The sequence below is a fragment of the Mirounga angustirostris genome, unplaced genomic scaffold (assembly GCF_029215605.1).
Source record: "Mirounga angustirostris isolate CCGP_5_RB_7025 unplaced genomic scaffold, mMirAng1.0.hap1 SCAF_5, whole genome shotgun sequence".
In the NCBI taxonomy this organism is placed as follows: Eukaryota; Metazoa; Chordata; class Mammalia; order Carnivora; family Phocidae; genus Mirounga; species Mirounga angustirostris.
In genome coordinates, this window is record NW_026991713.1 from 64,619,549 (window position 1) to 64,641,737 (window position 22,189).

At 45.1% G+C, this 22,189-nt stretch overlaps 2 protein-coding genes across 2 annotated transcripts in view; one reads left to right on the forward strand and one right to left on the reverse strand.

Annotated features, from left to right (window-relative positions):
• ZNF641 (zinc finger protein 641) lies at positions 1-20,887 on the forward strand. The gene is made up of 6 exons (XM_045873530.3): positions 1-131; positions 3,096-3,304; positions 3,842-3,933; positions 5,093-5,222; positions 5,848-5,961; positions 7,051-20,887. Exons 2-6 carry the CDS (start codon positions 3,121-3,123, stop codon positions 7,803-7,805), a joined length of 1,275 nt encoding a protein of 424 aa, XP_045729486.1. The 5' UTR covers positions 1-131; positions 3,096-3,120; the 3' UTR covers positions 7,806-20,887.
• The window catches only part of LOC123839606 (testis-specific H1 histone), a 9,861-nt gene continuing 6,773 nt past the window's right edge, over positions 19,102-22,189 (reverse strand). The window contains exon 2 of the mRNA XM_045869248.2: positions 19,102-20,085. Within this exon, the coding sequence (XP_045725204.2) occupies positions 19,205-20,085 (881 nt within the window). The 3' untranslated portion in view covers positions 19,102-19,204. The remainder of the gene's footprint in view (positions 20,086-22,189) is intronic.

A 22,189-nucleotide genomic window follows, 5' to 3' on the forward strand; every position in this document is an offset into this window, starting at 1 on the left:
CGCGCCCGCCCGGCCGCCGTCTCCGCCCGTCGCTGGCTCCGCGGCCGCCGGCTCCGACGAAGCGGAGGGCGGAGGGGAGGGGCAGGCGGCGCCCAGGAGGGAGGCTCGGGCCGCAGGCCAAGCCGACCGGGGTGAGTGGGGCCGGGCCGCAGGCAGTCGCGGCTGGAGGGAAGGACGCCAGGCTTCCCGGGGCGGCGGGTGGGGGCCCAGTCACCCATGGGGCGGGGAGGAGGATCGACGCGGCCTCCGGGTCGCTGCCTTAACCGGGGGGTCGGCCCCACTGACATTCTGTGCCCGCCCCTCGCCCTGGCTTCCCGGTCTCCGGCGTCGCTGTCAGGCCCCGCGGGTTCCCGCCGCTGTCACTCGCGCACAGGTTACCCCGTGGCTCCTTTCTCTTGACTTGCTCTTGCCTCCGTTCACGGGAAACCTGTTTTCTGAGCTCACTTCCCCTGCCCCAGCTCTGCCTCTCGGATTCTCTGAAATCTGACCCTCTCCAGGGGCACTGTGACAAGAAGGAGGGGAGAAGCAACCTTACTCCGGAGCAGGCGCCCGTCCCGCTCCTGCCCCACCCGGGGCAGAGGGCAGGGTTCTCTGACAGAGCGCGACTCGTCCCTGTGCCCTTGGGCTGCTCCTCCCCCTACACCCTCCTTTCCCTGTCCAACAGCGCCCGCTGCAAAAACTTCCTTCAGCAGGTGCCCTGACCCTCGGGTATGTGAGGAAAAGTGGGAAGTGGGAGCCCTAGAACCCAGACTCCAGCAGGCCTGGGAACATTCTGGAGCCAGGAGAAACCTGGTTAGGGCTGACACCCTTAACTGCCCAGGTGCTGGCTCTGAGAGAGTGAACATCGGAGGAAATGCAGTGTGAGGATAAGTACCCACCCCCTTGTTGCTGAGATTTTTACCAGCGCTTCCACAGGTTTTCTGTCAGTGGTCTGGAGAGGCTCACCGCTAGCCCAGGAGGCTCTGCAGAAAGAGGCTTCCCATCAAGGGACTGTGCTGGAGAGATGGAGAAATGAGTTTGAGACAGGGGTCCAGGTATTAGCTGTAGGTAAACCCTGAGGGAGGATGTTCAAAGGGAGCTTGAGAAACAAGACCTCCAGTGAAGAGAGGGAATTGGTGCCTTATATGTTAAAAATAAGGCAAATACAGGGGCTGGAATTCAGAAGAGAGAGTTAAAATGGAAGTTTCCCTTTATTGCTTTATTGGGAATTTTCCTTTCTCATGAGAAGTCTCTGAAAAGGAAACCTCCTAAGCTGGGAATCAGTCCAGGATGTTCCCATGAGGCCCTGAGACTTCTTTGGACTTCTGAGATGAAAGGGTAATTTGTTGCCTTCCTGTGCATTGGTCTTAGGGTTGCCACCTACCTCTTTTGTCAAAGACAGTTAGGCAAGAAAATAAACAACTTGACATCTGTCATTACCTGTCCTGGGCTTCTGGGTTCCTGCAAATGTTACTGAATGGATATGAGTGAGCCAGGATAGTTAACCAAGGTTCTGACCTGTTTTTGGAAGCCTTTCACTGGCCCTGACTGCGGAGTACTGAATAATAATCACACACACACACACACACACACACACACACAAATGTTGCCAAGCAGAAAGGACTCTGCAGTCTCATAGACTGTTTCTCTGCCAGAAGTCAGGGAAGCCCTTGTCACAACACATGAGACCTGTTCTGACTCCTAAAATGTCCAGGGAAAAGAAAAGCCCACAACCTGGTCTTGTGCACTACAGGATTATTGTTAAGAATTTTTGCCTGGGTGGCTCAGTTGGTTAAGTGTCTGCCTTGGACTCAAGTCGTGATCCCAGGGTCCTGGGATTGAGCCCCTGCTCAGCTTCTCCCTCTGCCCTTCCCCCTCTTATGCGCACTCTCTCTCTCTTTCTCTCTCTCTCTCTAAAATAAATAAATAAAATCTGTTTAAAAAAAAAAAGAAAGAATATCTTTATCTAACCTGAATCTCTTCTCTTGCAATCAAAAGAATAGATCTATACAGAGACAGAAACCATTTCTCTTTCTTGGTAGCATCATTCATCAGCTTTTTTCCCTAGACAGAAGAAAACTATGTCTATTGTTTTTAACTTTTCCCAATGGCCATATTTCCCATCCCTTTCTCCACTTTTGTTTCTTCTGATGAAACATATTCTGGCTTCTTCATACCCTTCTTTAAAACTGAATATATTTTGCTAATGAGATCTGACTGGTTCTTTCTTATGTCTCAGGTTATTTCCTATGTCTCAACTCACAGGATTGTTAATTCACCCACTGAGGTCATGTTAGCATCAACTATTTCCCCTTTATTCACTCTGGTTCAAACCCTTTGTGTTCTTTTTTTCAATTAGAATCAATTCCTCACTGACCAATTTCTCCTATCTGTTACAGTTGTTTTGGATTTTTATACCTGCTTTCTGAGTTATTGGTCTTTCCACCACATTTACTACCAGTTCTCATTTTCTGCATCAGATTCTCATTTTCTGCATCAGAGTGACAGGTTATGTCTCTTTGTTGAGGCTTAAGTGAGGTGTCATTTGGTTCAGTCTTATAAAGGAGGCGTGTGCTCCTTACACACACACACACACACACACACCTTTGGCTGGGTCTTCTACCTGTAGTAATCATTCTGAACTAATTGATGAGAATGGGATTTGTGGCAGAAAATCTTATATGTGATTACATCCATTTTTGTTGAGTGTAAATCAGTGCACATCCCATCCTACATGTGTCCAGATTGCTTACTTCATTGTATTTGTTGAAATTAAATGAATAGCTTTTGAATTTCCAGGATTGTTTTTGTTTGTTTGCTTGTTTGTTTTAATGAAGTTCTTCCAGCTGTCAGGGATATTCTGTTTCTGCAATGAGGTCCCCAAAATAACTGTTAGTGACTTTGCTGTTTAGCACCTGCTCACTTCTGAGTTCCTCCAAGAAGCTTGGCCCAGGCTCAGTTGATTGGAACACACCAAGCTTTTAAAGTTCATCTGCTATCAAGCTCCTCTTACCCAGTTTCATCTTTTTATCCCTGAGGCTGTTCTCCATAACTCCCTTAGGAATATCACCCCTTTCCATTTTTAATGGGCACATCTTATAATGAATTTGTTCCAGGTCACAATTTGGGTTTGCAGCAAAAATGCTTTCAGAACAGACTGCAGTCCTGGGGACAGGATGGGAGTCAATGAATGTCCAGCTGGATGGAGCAGAGCCTCAGGTGGAAAGGGGAAGCCAAGAAGAGGGGCCATGGAGAACAGCACCAGGGCCACTGGAACACCTATGCTGTGACCTTGAAGAGGAGCCACAGTCCCTTCAGGAGAAGGGTGAGAGCCTACAGGGTGTATGCGTGTTTGAGTACAGTAACCAGTACCTGGACTAGTCCATTCTTCCTGGCTTCCTGGGCCCTGGTCACAGGCATATAAGGAGCTCCTGGATTCTGTAAACCATAAAACTGGGCTTCTCCCATTTCTTGCATGATCACTACCTCCACATGCTGCAAGTGCATGGTTAGTGGTATTGAATGTGGGAGACAAAGGAAGTGACAACAACTCCGATTACTGTTGAGAACACACCCAGTAAGATGCACTTTACTAGGTGAAAATTATATTCAAATAATATAAATTCAAAGCACAGCTAGCCTAGTGGAGATGGCTGACATATAAGCTCTACTAAAAACCACCTAATAGCCTTGTAGAACATTTTGAGTGAATGTCTCTTCCACTATGTGTATGCATTTGAGTTTTACCAATGGGCAAAGATATAGGAAAATATGACCCTTAAGCTCCTCTAACATGGGGCCCAGGCTCTCACTGGGGAAGGTGGATGGTCCATTTCTAGTGGTTCCTCTTTCTCCTCTCCAGCTCAGTCAGCTCCCTGGGTTCCTGCCATTCCCCAGGAGGGGAGCACCGGAGATTGGGAGATGGCAGCTGCACTTCTTGCGGCAGGATCACAGGTGGGCTATCTGCTTCCCTTGGCCTCTCCCAGGGTCTCATCACTGCTGCCTTTCTAGCCTCAGCATCAGCCTGTCGATTTGTTATCTCACATGATCACTAATGGTATCTTCACCTTATAACTGAACAGATTACCTTTCCACAGGGCTTATAATACCCTTGAAAAAATGAGTGGAGGCATGACAAGAAGAGGGGAATTCGTAGAGGTTAAGTTGTTTCTAATGGATCGCTATGCCATCCCTAGAGAGATTTTTTTAAGAACACTTTATTAATGTCCTTTAAGAAAAAAATCTGGAAAGATTAGGAAAAGAGGACCTGAAGGAAGCTTGAAAGAACATAAAGTAGGCAGGACTGGGTTGATAATGGAGAATTTATAGAAAAGAAGAGAAGATAGAAGTAAAGAGGGGCAGAGCCAGAGAGAGAAAATAGGTTTAGATTCAGAAGGCACTGGGAGACCCAGGGAAAGATAATAATAGTAGTAGTAGCTACACTCCCAGAGTGCTTACCATGTTTGCAGTTCTCTGAATGCTTTATATATATTAACCCATGTAACCCTGAGAGAAACCCAATTAGGCCCATTTTACAGATGAGAAAATAGAGTAGGAAGAGATTAAGGCACTTGTGTAAGGACAAACTGCTAATAAGTGGCAGAGCTAGGAGTCATTTGGCTCAAGAATCTGGGCTCCTAACCACTATACTATGCTGTCTCAAAAGATAAGGATATGGCATGATGGGCGCAGGGCAAGAAAGAATGTTTTATCTAAATGATTTTGTGCTGATAGAAAAGGAAAGGTCAAGTGGTGGAAGAAGGGGCAAGTACCCAATTTCTGCAATGAAAAGAATAAGGCAAGTGAAAAAGACTGGGCAGACACCTGTAGTTAAACAGAGGGAGCAGTGAGTTCATGGTGCCTCCAACTTCCCATGGTCCCAGTGGGAAACTCCTCGAGAGACATTATCCTCACTCACTCACTCACTGACCATACTTTTGCCCATCTGCTCATTTATCTTTCATCAAAACTATATGCTTTACCCAGGGACCTCTGGGAAGTTCTTTCTCTAGATGCTGTCATGCCCTCTCCTCTACTACTTCAGCCTTTTACACTGGGATCACATTTTCCTTAAGGAACAATTACTGACAGATGATGCTACATTTTGTTTCAGGGCCTGGTAACCATCAAGGATGTGTCGTTGTGCTTCTCTCAGGAGGAGTGGCGGAGCCTGGACCCTTCTCAGACAGACTTTTATGGAGAATATGTCATGCAGGAAAACTGTGGGATAGTGGTCTCTCTAAGTAAGCATGATCTTCCCTAGCCACTTTTAAAAGATTATTATTCTGGGAGGATGGAGCCATCTGCTCCAGAGTTATTGGATAGTGTCCATCTAGGGTTCTTTCCTTGGCTGGAAATCTGTCTAAGCTTTCACCAGAGAAAGAGCATTAGGACTAATCCAGAGAGAATGGAAATGAGGTGTCATTTCTTAAAAACAAGAGCAAAATAATGCTGAATTGTGGAGAAGAGAACTTTAGGCTCTTCTTGGTTGGGAATTGGGAGGTTCTTACAAAGCAGAGAGAAGGACATTTAAGTGATAGAACTGAGTCCTTGGAAACTCAGCAAGCCATCTAGGTAAGATGGGAGTGGGGGTAGGACAGCTGTGGTAGGGCTAATTAAGTGAAGTTAAGGACAGTTGGTCTGGAAGTATTTGAAATTTGAGTGGAAGGAAACAGACATGCTAGGTAAGAGAATATGATTTTCTAAGAGAAAGAAGAGGGACTTAACAGAAATGGGGACGGGAGAAAGGCCTGTATCTGGCCTTCTTTTATCTTCAGTTCCAAGGAGTAATCTAGGAAACAGCTTTTTTTTGGAAATAGAATTACAGTTGAACTCACTGACATCTCTGTTTTCCTTTCCCATGGGCAGGATTTCCAATTCCCAAACTGGACATGCTTTCTCAACTAGAAGGAGGGGAAGAACAATGGGTTCCTGACCCTCAGGACTTGGAGGAGAGGGACATCCTGAGGGTCACATATACAGGTAAGCACCTAGAATAGACTTTCAGCCACTGCTTTCAACCCTCTTGGAATGTCATTGTTACGTGTCCATCTAATCCCTTCTCTGCTCAGTGAGTTACAGAGTCAAAAAGTTTACAGATCTTTTTCTTCAAAGGCAAGACAGTGTAGCAGAAAGGTTTAGAAGGCAGGCTCTAGAACCAAACTTTGTGGATTTGAATCCAGGCCCACACCTGGGAACCTTGGAAAAGTAACCCCTGTTTGGGTTCCTCATCAGCAAATTATTGTGATATTTCAATATGTTAACAGAGTAGAACAGTACCAGGCACATAATAAGCACTCAGTAAATGTTAGTTGTTGTTGTTACTGTTGATGTTATTGTTCAACCTCCCACCCATTGTGGAGATGCTTTCCGGAGTGTCTCTAGTATTGCTGACAGGTGGTCGCTTAGCCAGGAAGGATTGCAGCACATTTCTTTTCTTTTTTTTTTTTTTTTAAAGATTTTATTTTTTTATTTGACAGAGAGAGAGACATTGAGAGAGGGAACACAAGCAGGGGGAGTGGGAGAGGGAGAAGCAGGCCTCCCGCTGAGCAGGGAGCCCGATGCAGTGCTCTATCCCAGGACCCTGAGATCATGACCTGAGCCGGAGGCAGTCGCTTAACTGACTGAGCCACCCAGGTACTCCAGCACATTTCTTAACTCTCTCCATCTATGCTTAGTCAGGAAGATGGAAGTAATTGTAATAAATAAATAAATAAATAACAACAATAGCATAAACCATTTACTAAGTGCTCACTATGTGCAGGTATTATACTACCTATCTTATAATATCTATCTTATAATTATTCCCATTTTACAGAAGAGGAAATGAAGGCTTACAAAAGTTAAGTGGGAAAGCTGAGATTCAAAATTGGGTAATCTGCCTCCTAAGCTTAGGTTTTTAACTTCTACACCTCTTGCCCTGTCTTGTACAACATTAGAGTCTGTTCTCCCAGCCTTTATGGGGTGAGGTTTAGGCCCTAACAGGAATCAGACAACTTCACATGTGACTTGGGTCCCGGAGTACTCTCTTGTGACTCCCCTCTTGGGGTTGGTATTTTCCCTTCTCCACAGGAGATGGAAGTGAGCACGAGGGTGATACCCCTGAACTAGAAGCAGAACCTCCCCGAATGTTATCTAGTGTGTCTGAAGATACTGTTCTCTGGAACCCAGAACAGGATGAGAGCTGGGATTCCATGCCCAGGGGCTCCAGAGGAATGCTCCTGGGCCCACCTTTTCTTCAGGAAGATAGCTTCTCAAACCTTCTATGTAGCACAGAGATGGATTCCCTATTAAGACCACACACATGCCCCCAATGTGGGAAACAGTTTGTGTGGGGCTCCCACCTTGCCAGGCACCAGCAAACACACACTGGGGAGCGGCCCTACAGCTGCCTCAAGTGTGAAAAGAGCTTCGGGCGAAGACACCACCTGATCCGGCACCAGAAAACCCACCTACATGACAAGCCCAGCAGGTGCTCAGAGTGTGGCAAGAATTTCCGATGCAACTCCCATCTGGCCAGCCACCAGAGAGTGCATGCGGAAGGCAAATCCTGCAAGGGCCAAGAGGTTGGAGAGAGCCCAGGGGCTAGGAAACGGCAGCGTGCCCCACCAGTGCCAAAGTGCCATGTGTGCACTGAGTGTGGGAAGAGTTTTGGTCGACGGCACCACCTGGTGAGACACTGGCTGACCCATACTGGGGAGAAGCCCTTCCAGTGCCCTCGCTGTGAAAAGAGCTTTGGCCGTAAACATCACCTGGACAGACACCTGCTGACCCACCAGGGACAAAGTCCCCGGAGCAGCTGGGACAGAGGGACATCTGTCTTTTGAAATCTGTTTCTGCTGCAGCTGTGGTCACATCTATCAGCAGCTGGTGCTACCAGGAGTCTCTGCCAGAACTGCCCCTCTCCTGCACCCCAGTGGCCAGAATCATAAGCCCTGGCTCCATCCCTCGAAAGATGAGGTTCTAACACTGGCCAGACATTTCTCACCAGTTCTGTGAGATACCACATAAAATGGAGTTCTTTGGGCAAAACTTTTAGGAAACAATGCTTACTGCATGGGCTGATATTCAGCCCTAGCCCATTCTCAAGGGTACCACTTGAGAATCAGCAGTTTATGGCTGAGGTCCATTCTAAGTGGTTGGAGCCTATGCCATACCAGTTAAATATTTGAGTAACACCTTTGTATACTGTAACTATTATATCCTCTCTGTATATAGAGAGAAAGACCATATTAGCATGTTGAAGGCTCTGAGAACTTATTCGTACAGAGAATTGTTAAGCCTCTTTTAATGCAGTGTTTCCTAAATGGATTTGACCTCTGTCCTTTCTATTTCACATCCCACAGAACTGGTGACTTCATGAAACACACTGGTGAACACTGGGTTAGAGAGTAATGAAGAAACAGGAAAGAGATAGTCATCAGGCACCAGAGTCCCCTTTTTTTATTCAAATGAAAGCTGAGGGGCAGACCTCATTCCTGTGTGGGTCCATCACCCTTTCCCTGATCATCCAAATATACATCCACACTTCTTACCCCCACCTGCTGAAAAATAGAAACAAGAACATTTTCACCCTCTTATTCCAACTCCCTTCATCCTCCTCATACACATATTCAGATGAGAGATCATGCTACAGTGCTAAGAGATGGACTTATACCCCCCCAAGGAACCCAGGCCCACATAGAAGAAAAAAATCTTTATCCCCTTGAACAGACCCCTCTCCTCTTGACTGTGTCTTTTTGTGTCTATGTGTATCTGTGTGCAGGGTCTTTGAAGAGAGCATGCAAAGTGCAAACTGTACAAACTAGATTTTCTAGGGGCTGTTTTCTGGGGATGAGGGTAGTAGGGATTGTATGGGATTTTTTGTTTGTTTCAAGATAGGAAGTAAGCTGAGCGATTAAGGGAGCCCTCATGGAAGGGGTTAAGTGATGGGTTAAGCTGTGAGAGTTGAGGTGTAAAGCCTTCCCTGGTATTACTGAGATCAAGACAACTGTGGATATATATGTCTATGTCTAAATCTCTGGGCCACAGTTTCTTTTTGCCTGGGAGAAGAGAGAAAGACACATCCTCAGTGAGGTGAGCTGTTTCTTGTTGATTTCAAGTAAGGTGCATATAGAAGCTTTATGCTGAGTGGGTTTCTTTGTCTTGTTTTAGTGCTGGGAAATTAGGACAGGAATCACAGTGCTTGCAGGTTATTGTCATCTCTCTTATTTGACCTTGATTGCCTCATCAAGGAGACAGTTTTTCTTGAGGATCTCATTCTCCCAGAAACAGAACTTTAGGGGAAATGGCTATGGTTTAGCTTTTCAGCTGATGGGGGGCGGGGGGTGTGCATTGGGTTTACTTCCCAATTCTGGGAAGGTAGCCACACTTAAGACTCTTAACTCCAGGACTTGCATAAGTATTCTAGCATCTGTTGGTTGATGAGTTGGTCATTGTTTTGCTTTATTGATAACGTGTTAATACCAATCTTATAATTTAAAAATTATCTTGTATGTAAGAGCAGTTTGGGGTTAGGAAGAGAGAGGAGCAAAGCAGATGAAAGTGGAATAATTTCTCTTTAATGCTTAGATTCTGGTTTTTCCTTAACACACTTATTTCTCAACCACAATTGGTGGAATTAACCAGAGAGGCAAGAGGAAGTAAGCTGCAACAATCTAGTTTAGTGATTGTCCCATTTGCTTAGGAAAAACTGGGTGAATCACAGCTCCTTAGAATTCTGGACCCAAATGGAGCTGAAAATAGGGTCATTTTGTTGACTGGGCTTCTTAGAGTGGATATGACTTGAGCAACCCAGCCCCCAACTCCGGTCTGCCACTCAGAGCAGCCTTCCTTCTTTGCCTGGAATGCACTTCTCTTGCTTATGTTCCTACAAATAGAGCAAAATGGCCAGCCCTTTGTAAGGTCCTCAGAGCCAGGAGCATTTTAAGATTAGAGATACCCCAGGGTATAAGAGAGTATTGGATTCCAGTGGTAAAACCGGACTGTGCCATTTCTTTTACCCTCTCACTATGCCTCATTCATTAATGCAGATCAGCTCTATGTAAGCAATGATTCAGAACCTGTTTTAGATCACAGACCCTTATGAGACTCTGATAAAAACCAGAAACACCCTTTTGAGAAAAACAGACATTAGCAGTTCACTCTGTTTTATATACACATTTAGCAGGTTCAGAGCCCATCCATGGAATAACTAAACTGGGGTCATTGGGAGTTACCCTGACCCAATATGATCATTTATATATTTGTGTCAAAAGTTACAAGGCAAGGATCACTAAATATTTTAAGAACTAAGATACCAGAGGCCGTAGGGTATAAAGACAGAGTCTAGTCTTTAATGACTAGAAGAGTATTGCTGATATTCTACTCTGTTTTTTTTTTTTTTTAAAGATGACAAGCTGACAAATGGAGCTCCTCACAAACCTTATTTTAAAGACTTGTGGGAGGTGACTCTCTGTACTATCAGATCACACATCTTAATAACCAAATGTTAACCTCCAGCAGTTGATCTGTTTTAGTAATTGTAAGGATAGCAAGTAAAGCCCCCAAAGTGTGGGTGCAGTCGTAGCACCCAAATGAAAGGCATGATGGAGTCTAAGAGCTTTCTGCAGAAAGGACATCCCTTTAGGTCATTTCTGGTATACCACTGTCTTCTCTACCTCGGTCCAATACCACTTCCCTTGGACGAAAAAATAAAATAAGCAGCAGCCATCAGATGGGTGAATAGATTTGAATGATTTTTCCCACAGGGAATCTCCCATCTTTCTCCTAACTGGCTTTGCCACATGTCCACCCTACCCCCTTTAAATAAAAAAAAAACCTGTCTCTGTGTTCTCTCTGGGCAAATGTAAAATGGGGACGTCCATCTTCAGGAACCTGTCACCTTTTCCTTCTGCGGTGCCTCTACCCTGTTCAGGGCCCAAATACCTCCCCTTTGTCCCCCCATCAAAGTATGATCTGCAAAGAATCCCTTCAAAGTGTTAGCTTTTCCCAGAGTTATTTACATTTTTTTTTTTTATTATGTTAGTCACCAGAGTTATTTGCATTTTAAGCCTTAACACTGCTGTCGAAGTGGAAGGCAAAAGTTTTCCCTTGTCAAAGTGATGTTGTGCCTTCAGGGAGCTAAAGGTGTGATAATTTGTGACAAAATCCTCTCCTTTCCTGCACTCCTGCACTCAAACTACTGTTTCCTTATTTCCATCAAGGGCAAGGTGAGTCCTGACTCAGAACCAGAGATGCCAGGAGACATGTTCTTTCCATCTCTGTTCAGATGAGTGCACTGGACGGGGATGAGTGGGGCTGGACAGTAACAGAAAGGTGAAGTCTATTCCCTTAGACCCCTTAGAAATCCTGAGCTGGCAAAATTTCCTTCTATTCCTGGGAGTGCTCTATTAGGTCTTGGGTCTCAAAATGTGGTCTCTGAACCAGCAACATCAACATCACCTGGAAACTTGTTTTAGGAATGCAAATTCTCAGGCTCCACCCCAGACAAACTGAATCAGAAACTCTGAGAGCGGAGCCCAGCAATCAGTCTTCACTTGCCTTCCAGAATATCTGATGTATGCTAAAGTTTGAGAATTACTGGCCAGGAGATTCAAATTCCACTTCAATCAGTAGTACCTCACCCTCTTCAAACAGGGAGAAAGGGGAATCTTGTCAAATTTATTTTCTGCAACCCCTCAAGGCTAGTTTGTCCTCAGTTCTGGTTTCTTTGAGTCCCCACCCTTAAATCAGTGACAGGACTGGGTTAGTCAACAATTTTAGAAACTGTGGTGGGGCCACTACCAAACTGTTGTGACTGATTGGGGCTAGAGCTTCTACAATGGACACTGAGAATTCATGGGTCCAGAAATCTGAAAGGACAAAAAGGAGCAGGCACCTCAAAGAAGGGAAATCCTATGTAAAACTGAAAAACCAACATCGAAGGAAATAGTCTTCCTTTGCTAGTTACCTGGTCCTTCTCCTGGCCTAATAAGTTGGCCTGGAGGCATTCAAGGTGAACATTTAGCTCAGGATAGAGAGTAAGGCCAGCTCTCACAAACCCTTAAAGAACCAAGTTTTCCAACCTCACAATTGCATTGGAGATCAATGAGGTACCATGCAAGGGATTCCTAACCATGATTTGGCCTACCCTATGGGCAAGGGCAACAGAAGCATTGGAGAGCCCCCAGGACACAAGAAAGAACCAAGCTCATTTAGTAATATGTGACACAGCGAGATTTGAACCCAGACTCTGTTTACCAGGTAGAGTTGTAATCGATTAAGCCATGGCACCTATGTCAAAAATACATTTCCTGCTTTGAAGATTCTGTCCAGTTCAGACTACAGGAAGGGACCTGTCTGGCAGGCCCTGGTCCCATTACCCCCTCTAGCTCCTCTCCTAACCAAACCCACGAGGACAGACTGAACTGACCGTTGCAAACCCACCACCCCTGTGGGGCTCTCCCAAGATCAAAAGGCTGGAGTTTGGGGGGAGGTGATCAGCCCCTCTCCCCAAGATGGAGAAACTTGGCCATAGTTTTCTTCAACTCCAGGCCTCAGGGAGGAGTCCCTGCCTCCATTTTCCCAATAAATGGAGCTCCTTGTCCACTTTTCACTCCCACTTCTCTTTTTCTGTTAGTTTGGTTTGGTTTGTTTTTTTGTTTTACCTGGGGAATGCCTCACCTTCCCAAGGGTATTTGTTCTTCTACTCCCTATCCTTCTCTTTCCATCATAGTTAATTCTCTTCAAGCTTCTAGCCAATTCTGTTCCATTAAGAGCCCCCTGTCCCTCTGCCTGTTGTCCAGTTTGTCAGCTTTAAGCCTACAAAGCAGGGTCAATTACTCATACTTCCCACTTTCTTCCCTCAAATCCTTGGCTTGGCTCTAGCAACTCAGCTGCTATCTTACCACTCTGCATCTCTTCCTGTCTCTCTCAACCTTCCTCACACACCCTAACCTGGCCAACAGGTTGTCTATACTGCCAAGTCCAGGCCCTGCACTCCATTCCCTGCAGGCTTTTTCCCTTGATGTAGCTTCCAAAGTGGATTTCTACTTTTTGCTACTTTGATTTGCTTAGTCCCTTCCTGTCTCTTGTGGTTTCTGAGAATCAGTCTCAATTCTAAAGCCATTTTTGGCCAGCTCACTATGTGCCAGGCACTGGCTGTTCCAGGCCTGGGAGGTCAAGTCTTAACACAGTCCCTGTACTCAGCATGTTCCTCAGCTGAGCCCTTCCCTGGCACCACTTTCCTGCCATGCCTCACAATACTGCCACCACGGCACCCTCATACAGGAAGCTTTGGAGGTGTATGCCCACTTGCCATCCAGCCCAACTGCTCTGTGCCTGCCAGATTTCTAGCTGTTGTCTGACTTGGTTCCCTCTGATGGACTGTGAATTTCCCATGGGTTACCCACTGGGGAACTTTGTCTGTATCCTGAGGGTCTCTAATATGTTCCTGTGGTCCCTGTCAGTTGAATAAAGGTCGTATTGGCTATATCACTGATTTCATCTCTCAGTCCTCTCCTCTCCTCTTTCCTCCATTCTCAGCTCTTCTCTGGTGATCAAAAAGCTGCCACAGAGTGGGGGACACCAGATAGCTCTGGGGGGAGTTACACAGCCATGTGTGAGCCCCTTCACTGCCCCTCCCCAAAACATAAACCTTAAGATGCCACAAGTTAGGCCTCCCCATTTCCCTCTTGGTGTCCTGGCTTCCAGATGTCCCTCCCCAGTTAGCTGGTCTTAACCCAACCTGGAGATGAGGGAAGCAGAGTACTGAGCAGGACTAGGCCTAGGGTAAGGCAGGTAAGGGCCTAGGGAGCAAATTTAAGGAGGTCCTCCATATTAGGGTCATTCAAGTGCTGACCCTGCTCTTGGGAGCCCCTTAAAGTGGTAAGCCGAGTCTAGAGACTGAGGTGATGGTGGTGACTGTGGCTTGACCCCCTAGGCAAATTTACAATAATTGGCGATGTGAGGGGAGCTAGAGGAGGCATGCACAGATGGGGTTAGGCAGGAGCTGGGTCCACCAGACATACTCACCTTTGTGGGTAAAGAGGATGGGCATATAGCAGAGGGTATCAAGAGAATAAGGTAAGAGAAAAAAAACAGTGTGGGAGAAAACATGGGAAGCTGGCATGGAAATTGCCAGCCTCTGACCCACTGACACAGCCTCCCACCTGTGGAGCTTCCTGGAGTGTGGGAAAGAGGGGAAGGAACCCCTCCTCGGGCCTTGAGTGCAGCCCAAAGGCTTTGCTCTTCCTCCATGGGAGGTGCCTTAATGGAGCTTCAGGCCTACTGTTTAGGGGATGATCCACCTCTACAGCTCCCTGAGCACCAGCCAGGCTGTTCTGACACCTACCTCCATGCTTCGTATTTCCCTGTTTTCTTGTGTTCACTCTTACTTCCCCCAGTCACCTGGAGTAATACTCTTGACAAGTCTGGTCTTTCTCCTAACCAAAAAGGGGGAGGAGTAACACAGCTGTGATTGTTCACTGAGGCCTCTGTTCTTGCCGTTTATTTTTATTTTTTTCTTTAAATTCAATTAATTAACAGCGTATTATTAGTTTCAAAGGTAGAGTTCAGTTATTCATCAGTTGCATATAACACCCAGTGCTCATTACATCACGTACCCTCCTTAATGTCCATCACCCAGTTACCCCATCCCCTCACCCCCGTCCCCTCCAGCAACCCTCAGTTTGTTTCCTATGATTAAGAGTCTCTTATGGTTTGTCTCCCTGATTTCATCGTTTTATGTTTTCCTCTCTTCCCCTATGATTCTCTGTTTGTTTCTTAAATTCCACATATGAGGGAGATCATAGGACAAGTGTCTTTCTCTGACTTATTTCCCTTCACATAATACTCTCTAGTTCATCCACATCATTGCAAATGGCAAGATTTCATTTTTTGATGGCTGAGTAGTATTCCATTGTATATATACCACATCTTTATCCATTCATCTGTCGATGGAAATCTGGGCTCTTTCCATAGTTTGGCTATTGTGGACATTGCTGCTATAAACATTGGGGTGCAGGTGCCCCTTCAGATCACTACATTTGTATCTTTGGGGTAAATACCCAGTAGTGTAATTGCTGGGTCGTACGGTGGCTCTATTTTCAACTTCTTGAGGAACCTCCATACTGTTTTCCAGAGTGGCTGCACCAGCTTGCATTCCCACCACCCCTGTTCTCTCTGCCATCTCCAGTGGTGTCTATTGAAATCCTGACTTCCTCTCCTTGCTCCCTCCTATCAGTGCCTTTCTCAGCCCCATCCAGTGCTTCATGCTGACACCCCCTCAGTCTTCAGTTCCTCTCTTCTAAATCCTTTGGCTTTTTCTCTTTTTAAAGTTCCCTTTCTGACATGGTGCCCCTATATTTATTTCCCAGAATGTCTTCCTGTCCTTGCTAGGCATTTAGGTTGTGGCTGGAGTGATCTCCAGCCCAACCTCATAGACTTGTCATCACAGAGCTCCCCAGAGGAGGGGGGACAGCTACTGCTTGGAGACCACTGACAAATGGAGATGTTTCCATGCTCTGAAAATACACCCCGCAATGTGTTTGAGAACACCCTCCCCACAAGAAACCTCAAACTTTTAAAACAATGTAGAAATGAGTTCTAACTCCTGCCCTTTACCTACATAGAAAGGATGTCTCAGAGAGTTACTGAGTGGATGGTGAGGCCCCCTTTGGCATGGGTAACTGTAGACAAGAGAGCACTGGAATCCATAGTTAAAAGCCAATTTCTAAAGTGCACATTTTCCAAACATTAGCTTTTTCACTTAAGATCTAAGAGACTGAGGTGAAAATGAAATGAAATAATGCATGCAAAAGTACAAACCACCTTATAAATGAAAAAGCTGTAACTGACAATTGTGTGGGATTTTTTACCTTATTTTTGAACAAGTTACAATGTACATGTTCTGAAAATACGAAAAAAGAGAGTAAGAGAGTCTCATTTCTATGTATCCTCTACAATTCCCATCATCTTCCCCTCCCAGTAGAGAACCAGTTAGTTTTTTTTGTGTGTATCTTTCCAGAATTTTATACAAAGAGGTATATTTTCCTTCATTTTACACAAAAGGTAGTATGGTATGCTTAATGACCTGAATTGTTTTTTCACCTACTATATCTTTGGGTGCTTGTCATAATAATACATTGAGAATCTCCTCCTTTTTTACAGCTGCGTGCAGTTTCACTGTATGGAAGCTTCAGTTTAATCAGTCCCCTAGTAACATTTAGATTATTTACTTTTCTGTTTTGTTACTGCAGTGCTGCAGTGAATACCTTGGACATAAGTCTTTTCACAAATGCATTTACATCTAAAAGATAACGTGGTTCTGCTGGATCAAAGGTCCTTTGCATTTGTAATTATGAAAGACAGATTCCTTCCATTTACATGCTCACTAGCATTGTGTGTGAGTGCCTGATCTCCCACAGCCTCACCAATGGAGTAGGTTCTCAAAACCTTTGAATTGATTAAAAAAATATTATCTTATTGTTTTAATATGCATCTCCCTTGTGAGTAAAACTGTACCTTTTTCTTTCTTTTTTATTTTTTTAAAGATTGTATTTATTTGACAGAGAGAGACACAGTGAGAGAAGGAACACAAGCAGGGGGAATGGGAGAGGGAGAAGCAGGCTTCCCGCGGAGCAGAGAGCCCGATGTGGGGCTCGATGCTGGGCTCGATCCCAGGACCCTGGGACCATGACCTGAGCCGAAGGCAGACGCTTAACGACTGAGCCACCCAGGCGCCCCAAAATTGTACCTTTTTCTTGTTTTTAAAGGCCATTTGTATTTCTGTTAACTGTTTTATCAACAATCATTGAATATCTGATGCCAGAGAGCATCTAAACTTTGTTACCACTCTAAAGTCCAACAATTTTCTGATCATCATCACACGAGGCAGTTGAGATTAAAGGAAAGCAAAGAATTGAGGTCAGGGATGTTCCATTTGCTCTGACTAAAGTTAAAAACCCAAATATGCCACTAGAATGTGAGCAGTGAAAAGTGGGGATTATGCTTTATCCATCTTCATTCAGCAAAGTGCCCAGAATTTTGCAGGCATTTAGTCATTAGTGAATACTTGGGATGAGATGAACTATTCTTGGAAATTCCTTTCACAGAAGTACCCAGCTAGCATTATGACCTAGATAATGTGGATAGCTTGCCAATGAGTTAAAATCATTTCTTGTATTTCATTGGAGAATAGCCATCCTAAAATTTACCAATGAAAAATAATCTGAAATGACCAGTTAGCTATTAAGTGTCAGGACACTGCCAAATTTACTGACTGAATGGTTGGAAGTTTGCTTAAATGAAGAAATCATCACAATACATATAGAACTGTGATGTTTCTTAGGAAATCTAGAAAAATTTTTGCCAGTGTCCTTCCCATCCCATCTTAGGAGAAAAGGCTTCTAGTTCTGGGCCATCTGATTGTTTAGGTAAAAAGCTCCCAGGACTATAAAGAGGCAATACATCTGGCTATCATAAAGACATCTGATTAACTTTGTTCTAAGTGTGCTCAATGGACAGTGTTTCCCACTACCTTTTACCAGATGGCTCCCTATTCTCTTATTCTGTTTGCTTCATTCTGCTACTCACAGACAATTCAAGTGCACAGTGAACCTAATTACAGCAGGGGGGGGGTTCAAAGTTCAGATCATCTATAGATGAGATGCACAACAAGCATTTTGCTAGTAGCTCTGCATAGGTTTAAAGCAGTGATTCTCATTTAAGGGTGTGAGAGGGTGAATATTAGTATCACTTAAGCTTTCTTTCCTACCCCTCCCTCCCTTCCTTTCTGTGTGTGTGTAAATACACATACCCTGTTCCCCCTTGTAGAAGATATCAGACTCTTGGGAAAAGCTTGGTCGGGTACACTGAAAAAGCTCCCCAGGTTGTTCTAAATCATTCTCACCTCCCACCGTTACTCTCACCTCTTTACAAGAATGAAAAGCACCTTCCCAGTGCTTCCCTTTTCCCTACCCCTTTGGCTTCAGCTGTAAACAGCAAGTCATTTCCCTGAACTGGCTACTCTGATGTTTTTACTTCCCTAGGAACCATTTCTGTGTCCTATTATGACCTATAGCATGAGAACTACTCCCATGCTGTTCTTAATCTCTGCATTCAGAACTAAAAAAAAAAAAAAAAAAAAATCATACATTTGCTCTATATTTGGTATATGGTGCTCAATACATGTTGTTTTTTAAGAAAAGCAAAAGACCTAGCTATTCATTAGTTAGCCTTCCCATCTCCTTATATTTCTGATATGTAATCTATAAATCTTAATAATTTCCTCTCTAGGAGTTAGTATTTTCCCAGTTGAAAATTCCCTCACTGCATTTTGTCAAACAAAGCCTAATGTCATGATATTTTAAGTCCTTATTTTACTAACACTTAAAACCACCTAAAAGAATCCTAGCCCTATTCCAACCTTTTTTTTTTACAGAGAAGGAAAACAAGACTATAAACGGTTAAGTAACAACTCAGCCAAGGTCAGAGTAGCAGAACTTTGACTAGAATCCTGGTCTCATTAAGTACTGATCCGGTAGAGTTTTCTGCTATAGCACATTATCACATCATCACAAACTATTTATACTCTTATTTAACTCTTAGTAATGCGCACCTACCCTGTGCCAAGGCCTGTTCTAGATGCTTTCACACACTCTCATTTAACGGAAGACTGACATAATAAGAAAGTTTTATAGTTAAAATACTATTATCAAGTCAGGCAAAAACTATAGACCCATTACAATCAACTTTGGGAGAAGGGCCTTTTTCCTAAAAGGAATTTCAGTTAAGAATACTTTGGATCAGTGGGACCACTCAACTTAAAGTTGTCTACTCTTCTCTTGCCGGGACGATGCCCCCCACTTCTCTCTTTATAAGCCCTTCTCCCCAAAACTCAATATGGATTTGATAGGGTGTCTAACGTTAATTCAACACTTCTGTCTAATCCCCCCAAGTTGCTGCTTTTCTTCTACCTGTTTTCTTTTTTCCTTCTGAAAGGCATTGTCCTGCGGCCTGAAGCAGGAACAGAATCTCGACATCTTTTTGTCTCTTCACCCCATATGTCCCTGTTGTATGTCTCCCCTCAACACCCACGCGTACCCATGTGCGGCAAAGAGGAAACGGACACAATGTAGTGGAGAGGTCTTGTATATAGTTTTGTCCACTTCAGTGTGAGAGCTGCTCTCATTAGAGCCTATGGGGAAAGGCATCTGTGCCTGGAGGAAGGGAAATTGCTCCCACACTACGAATACCCGGCTGCATTGTGAAGACTTTCGGATTTAGTGGAAGTCTTTGTGCGAGCAGCCCTTAGGTCATGAGTCTTCCCCTGACTGCTAGAACTTCGGTCAGTTTTAACCAAGGCTGTCTTCTGGATGGTGCGTTTTACCGACTTCACCGGGTCCTGCTTCTTCTCTTTCCGGGGCTTCGGGCCTGGCCTCTTCTTCTCCTCTCGGGTCCTAGGCCTGATGTCTTCCTTCATGGTCCGTCCTCTCCCCTCGTCCATCCCCTTGGCCCTCACTTCCTCCCTGGCTCTGGAACGCACCGAGTCCTTGGCTCTTGGCCTTATCTTCCGCCCCCTTGTGTTTACTTTCGTGCTGCGTCTCCAGAGTTCCCTGGCCTTCTTGGCTGCCCCGCGACGCGCGCAGCGCCGCCGCCGTGGGCTCCGCGGCCCGGGAAGGGTCCTCCTCGAAGAGCGCGCGCCCTCCTCCAACCTCAGGCGTCCTGGCCTTCTCTTCGGCTTCGGGATCTTCCAGACCCTGAAGGAGCCAGAGGCATCGCTGCCGCTGACCCGGAGAAGCGTGCCCTTAACCTCAGACCAGGGTGCATCGCCCGAGTGCCGGCAGCACTTACGGCGCACTACGTAGCCAGCATTTCCAAACTCCTTCTTGAGGGCAGCCAGAGTCAGCCTTTTGTGCGTGGTGATGGCTCGGAGCAACAGCTGGGACACTTTGAGCACGGAGCGCAGGCCCCGCCTCGGCACGGCCGTGAGGGTTTTCTCCGGGGCCTGCTGGGTTTTAATTTCAGTGCCTTTGGATTCACCAGTGGGCCCAGCCACCTCAGCCATGGCCCCGCTCCCGCCTCTGCGGGGCCACTGCTTTTGGGCCACCCCCACCAAGGCGGGAGCTTAAGCTGAGGCTGGCTGGACCACGTCACAATGGCACGCCCGGCCTAGACTTTCAGGTCCTAGTTGGCGAGCTGCCAGATCCCACCCAGGTAGGTGGTCCAATCAGACTCCACTTCCTTCTAGGTCTAAACCAATCCAGATCTTGGCGCCTGTACACTCCTAAGAATCACCTTTATAATCTCCAGGGTTTGTTCCCTGCCCTTTATAATGCTGCCACTTCTCATTGACCTGGATCTCAACCAATTTCTGAAGTTCACTATTTTTCTGTGGTCCTGAACACCCATCTACTCACATTTCCCTAAGGTGAAAGAAGCTGCTCCCAACTATCTAAAACAGGTAATACAATGCCTTTAAAAAGTAAATGTGGTAGTCTATCAAACAAAACCCGATCTAGAAACTCCCGCCTTTAGGTCCCACCACCTAGAGATCGACAGTCATGTCTCCTTGACTCTCCACATGGGGGATTCTGTGCAAGAATATGAAGGAAAGAGGGAATCACTGTGGTCCCTCTACCCTAACCAATGATTCTCACACCTGGGTAATTCTGATGCCTCATTCAGTTGGATCAAAACAATCCAGTTTCCAAATAGACCAAGAACTCTGGTCTAATCATTATTCTTTCACCAGACTTTGCTTTTCTATCTCTTGTCCCTCTTCTTGGATTGCTCACCCTCTTTCTCTGTCCAGATATATTCTGCTCATCTTTCAGAATCCTGCTGAATCCTTCCCTCACTGAAGCCCCCTCACTCTTTCAAATGATTTCTCTCCTCTTAATTACCACATTAAACTTTTGCAATCCTATACTGCATTTTCTTTATTTTAAACTAATCTGGTACTAGAGAGTACAATACAGCACAATAGTTTTAAAAAGAAAACAGCCTGGACTTAGAGCTGAAAGACATGGACACATACCCCACCCCCCCAACTCTTTAACAGCCATATGGCATTGATAAATCCCTCCATATCTTTGGATCTGACTTCTTTATTTTTAAAGGGGGGGGCTAATAGTCCCTTCCTACCAACATCACAGAATTATTGGAGAGGTTCAGAAGAGGTGATGGTAGATGACAAAGGACTACCCAAATATAAGGCATAAAATTAATTTTACTCTGAATGTTTATGCCTTTCCAACTAAATAAAAAGTTTCCTGAGAGTCAAGTAGCCTTTGAATTTCTATGGCCCCTGCTGCACCTAACACTATTCTTCCTTATACACAGAGCAGGCATTTAATTGAGTCTGTGTAAGCTTCTCTCTGGTGAGGAGGATTTCTCTGGATTCAAAGGAAATTCCCAGGAAATCAGGAGAAAGGAGTGGGATAAATCTCAAAGGGTTGAAAATGAAGGGGACCAAGGAAGCTAGTTACTCAAGGACTTCTTATTTTGGACACAACTTAGTTGGGAATTATTCAAAGAATACTTCAAATTGCAAAAGCATATCATACTTCTCTAAAGGACATTCACATATACTCAGCAGTCACAGGCTGGACTGTGACATAGTTTCTGCCAGGAATAAAAGTGCCAGGAAGTAGCTTAGACCAGTGCTTCTTAAACTTTAATGTGTACTTCATAAAGTACTGATTCCAGTACATTAGGTCTGGGATGGGTTTTACCTTTCCCACAAGGTTCTAGGTAGTTCCACTCAGTTTTACCTTTCCAACAAGGTTCTAGGTAGTTCCACTCAGTTAAAACACAACTGTTGGGGAGTGGGGAGTAGACAATGAGAAAGGGAGTGGCAGGAGATCAGACTGGAAAGGTAGGTTAGGGCCAAGGTATGAAGGACACATAACATAATGACACAGCTGTAAGTAGTCACACAGCAGTAAGAGGTAGAGTGTGGATTCATACGTAAGTCTACTTAATTCTAAGGCCTGAGTTGTTAATTACTGAGCTAGTTTTCCTTTTCTCCAAGGTTGACCCTCTCCACACCTTTATGTGTCTCCACTACAGAGCAAGAGGAAGTTTATCTCCACACTCACAGCTCAGAATCAGAAGGATCTACAAGCACTCACTGTACCTTCTCCCAGTCTTTAAATTAGAGCAGGATACTGTGGATCTCCAAGAACAGGAGACTAACACATCAGCACAGGGACAGTGCACCAATGAA

Excerpts from the sequence above, each read along its gene's own strand:
- ZNF641 (XM_045873530.3), top strand. The coding sequence starts at position 3,121 with ATGCTTTCAGAACAGACTGCAGTCCTGGGGACAGGATGGGAGTCAATG. Across the intron at positions 5,223-5,847 it reads TGGGATAGTGGTCTCTCTAA|GATTTCCAATTCCCAAACTG; the intron begins GTAAGCATGATC and ends TCCCATGGGCAG. Across the intron at positions 5,962-7,050 it reads CCTGAGGGTCACATATACAG|GAGATGGAAGTGAGCACGAG; the intron begins GTAAGCACCTAG and ends CCTTCTCCACAG.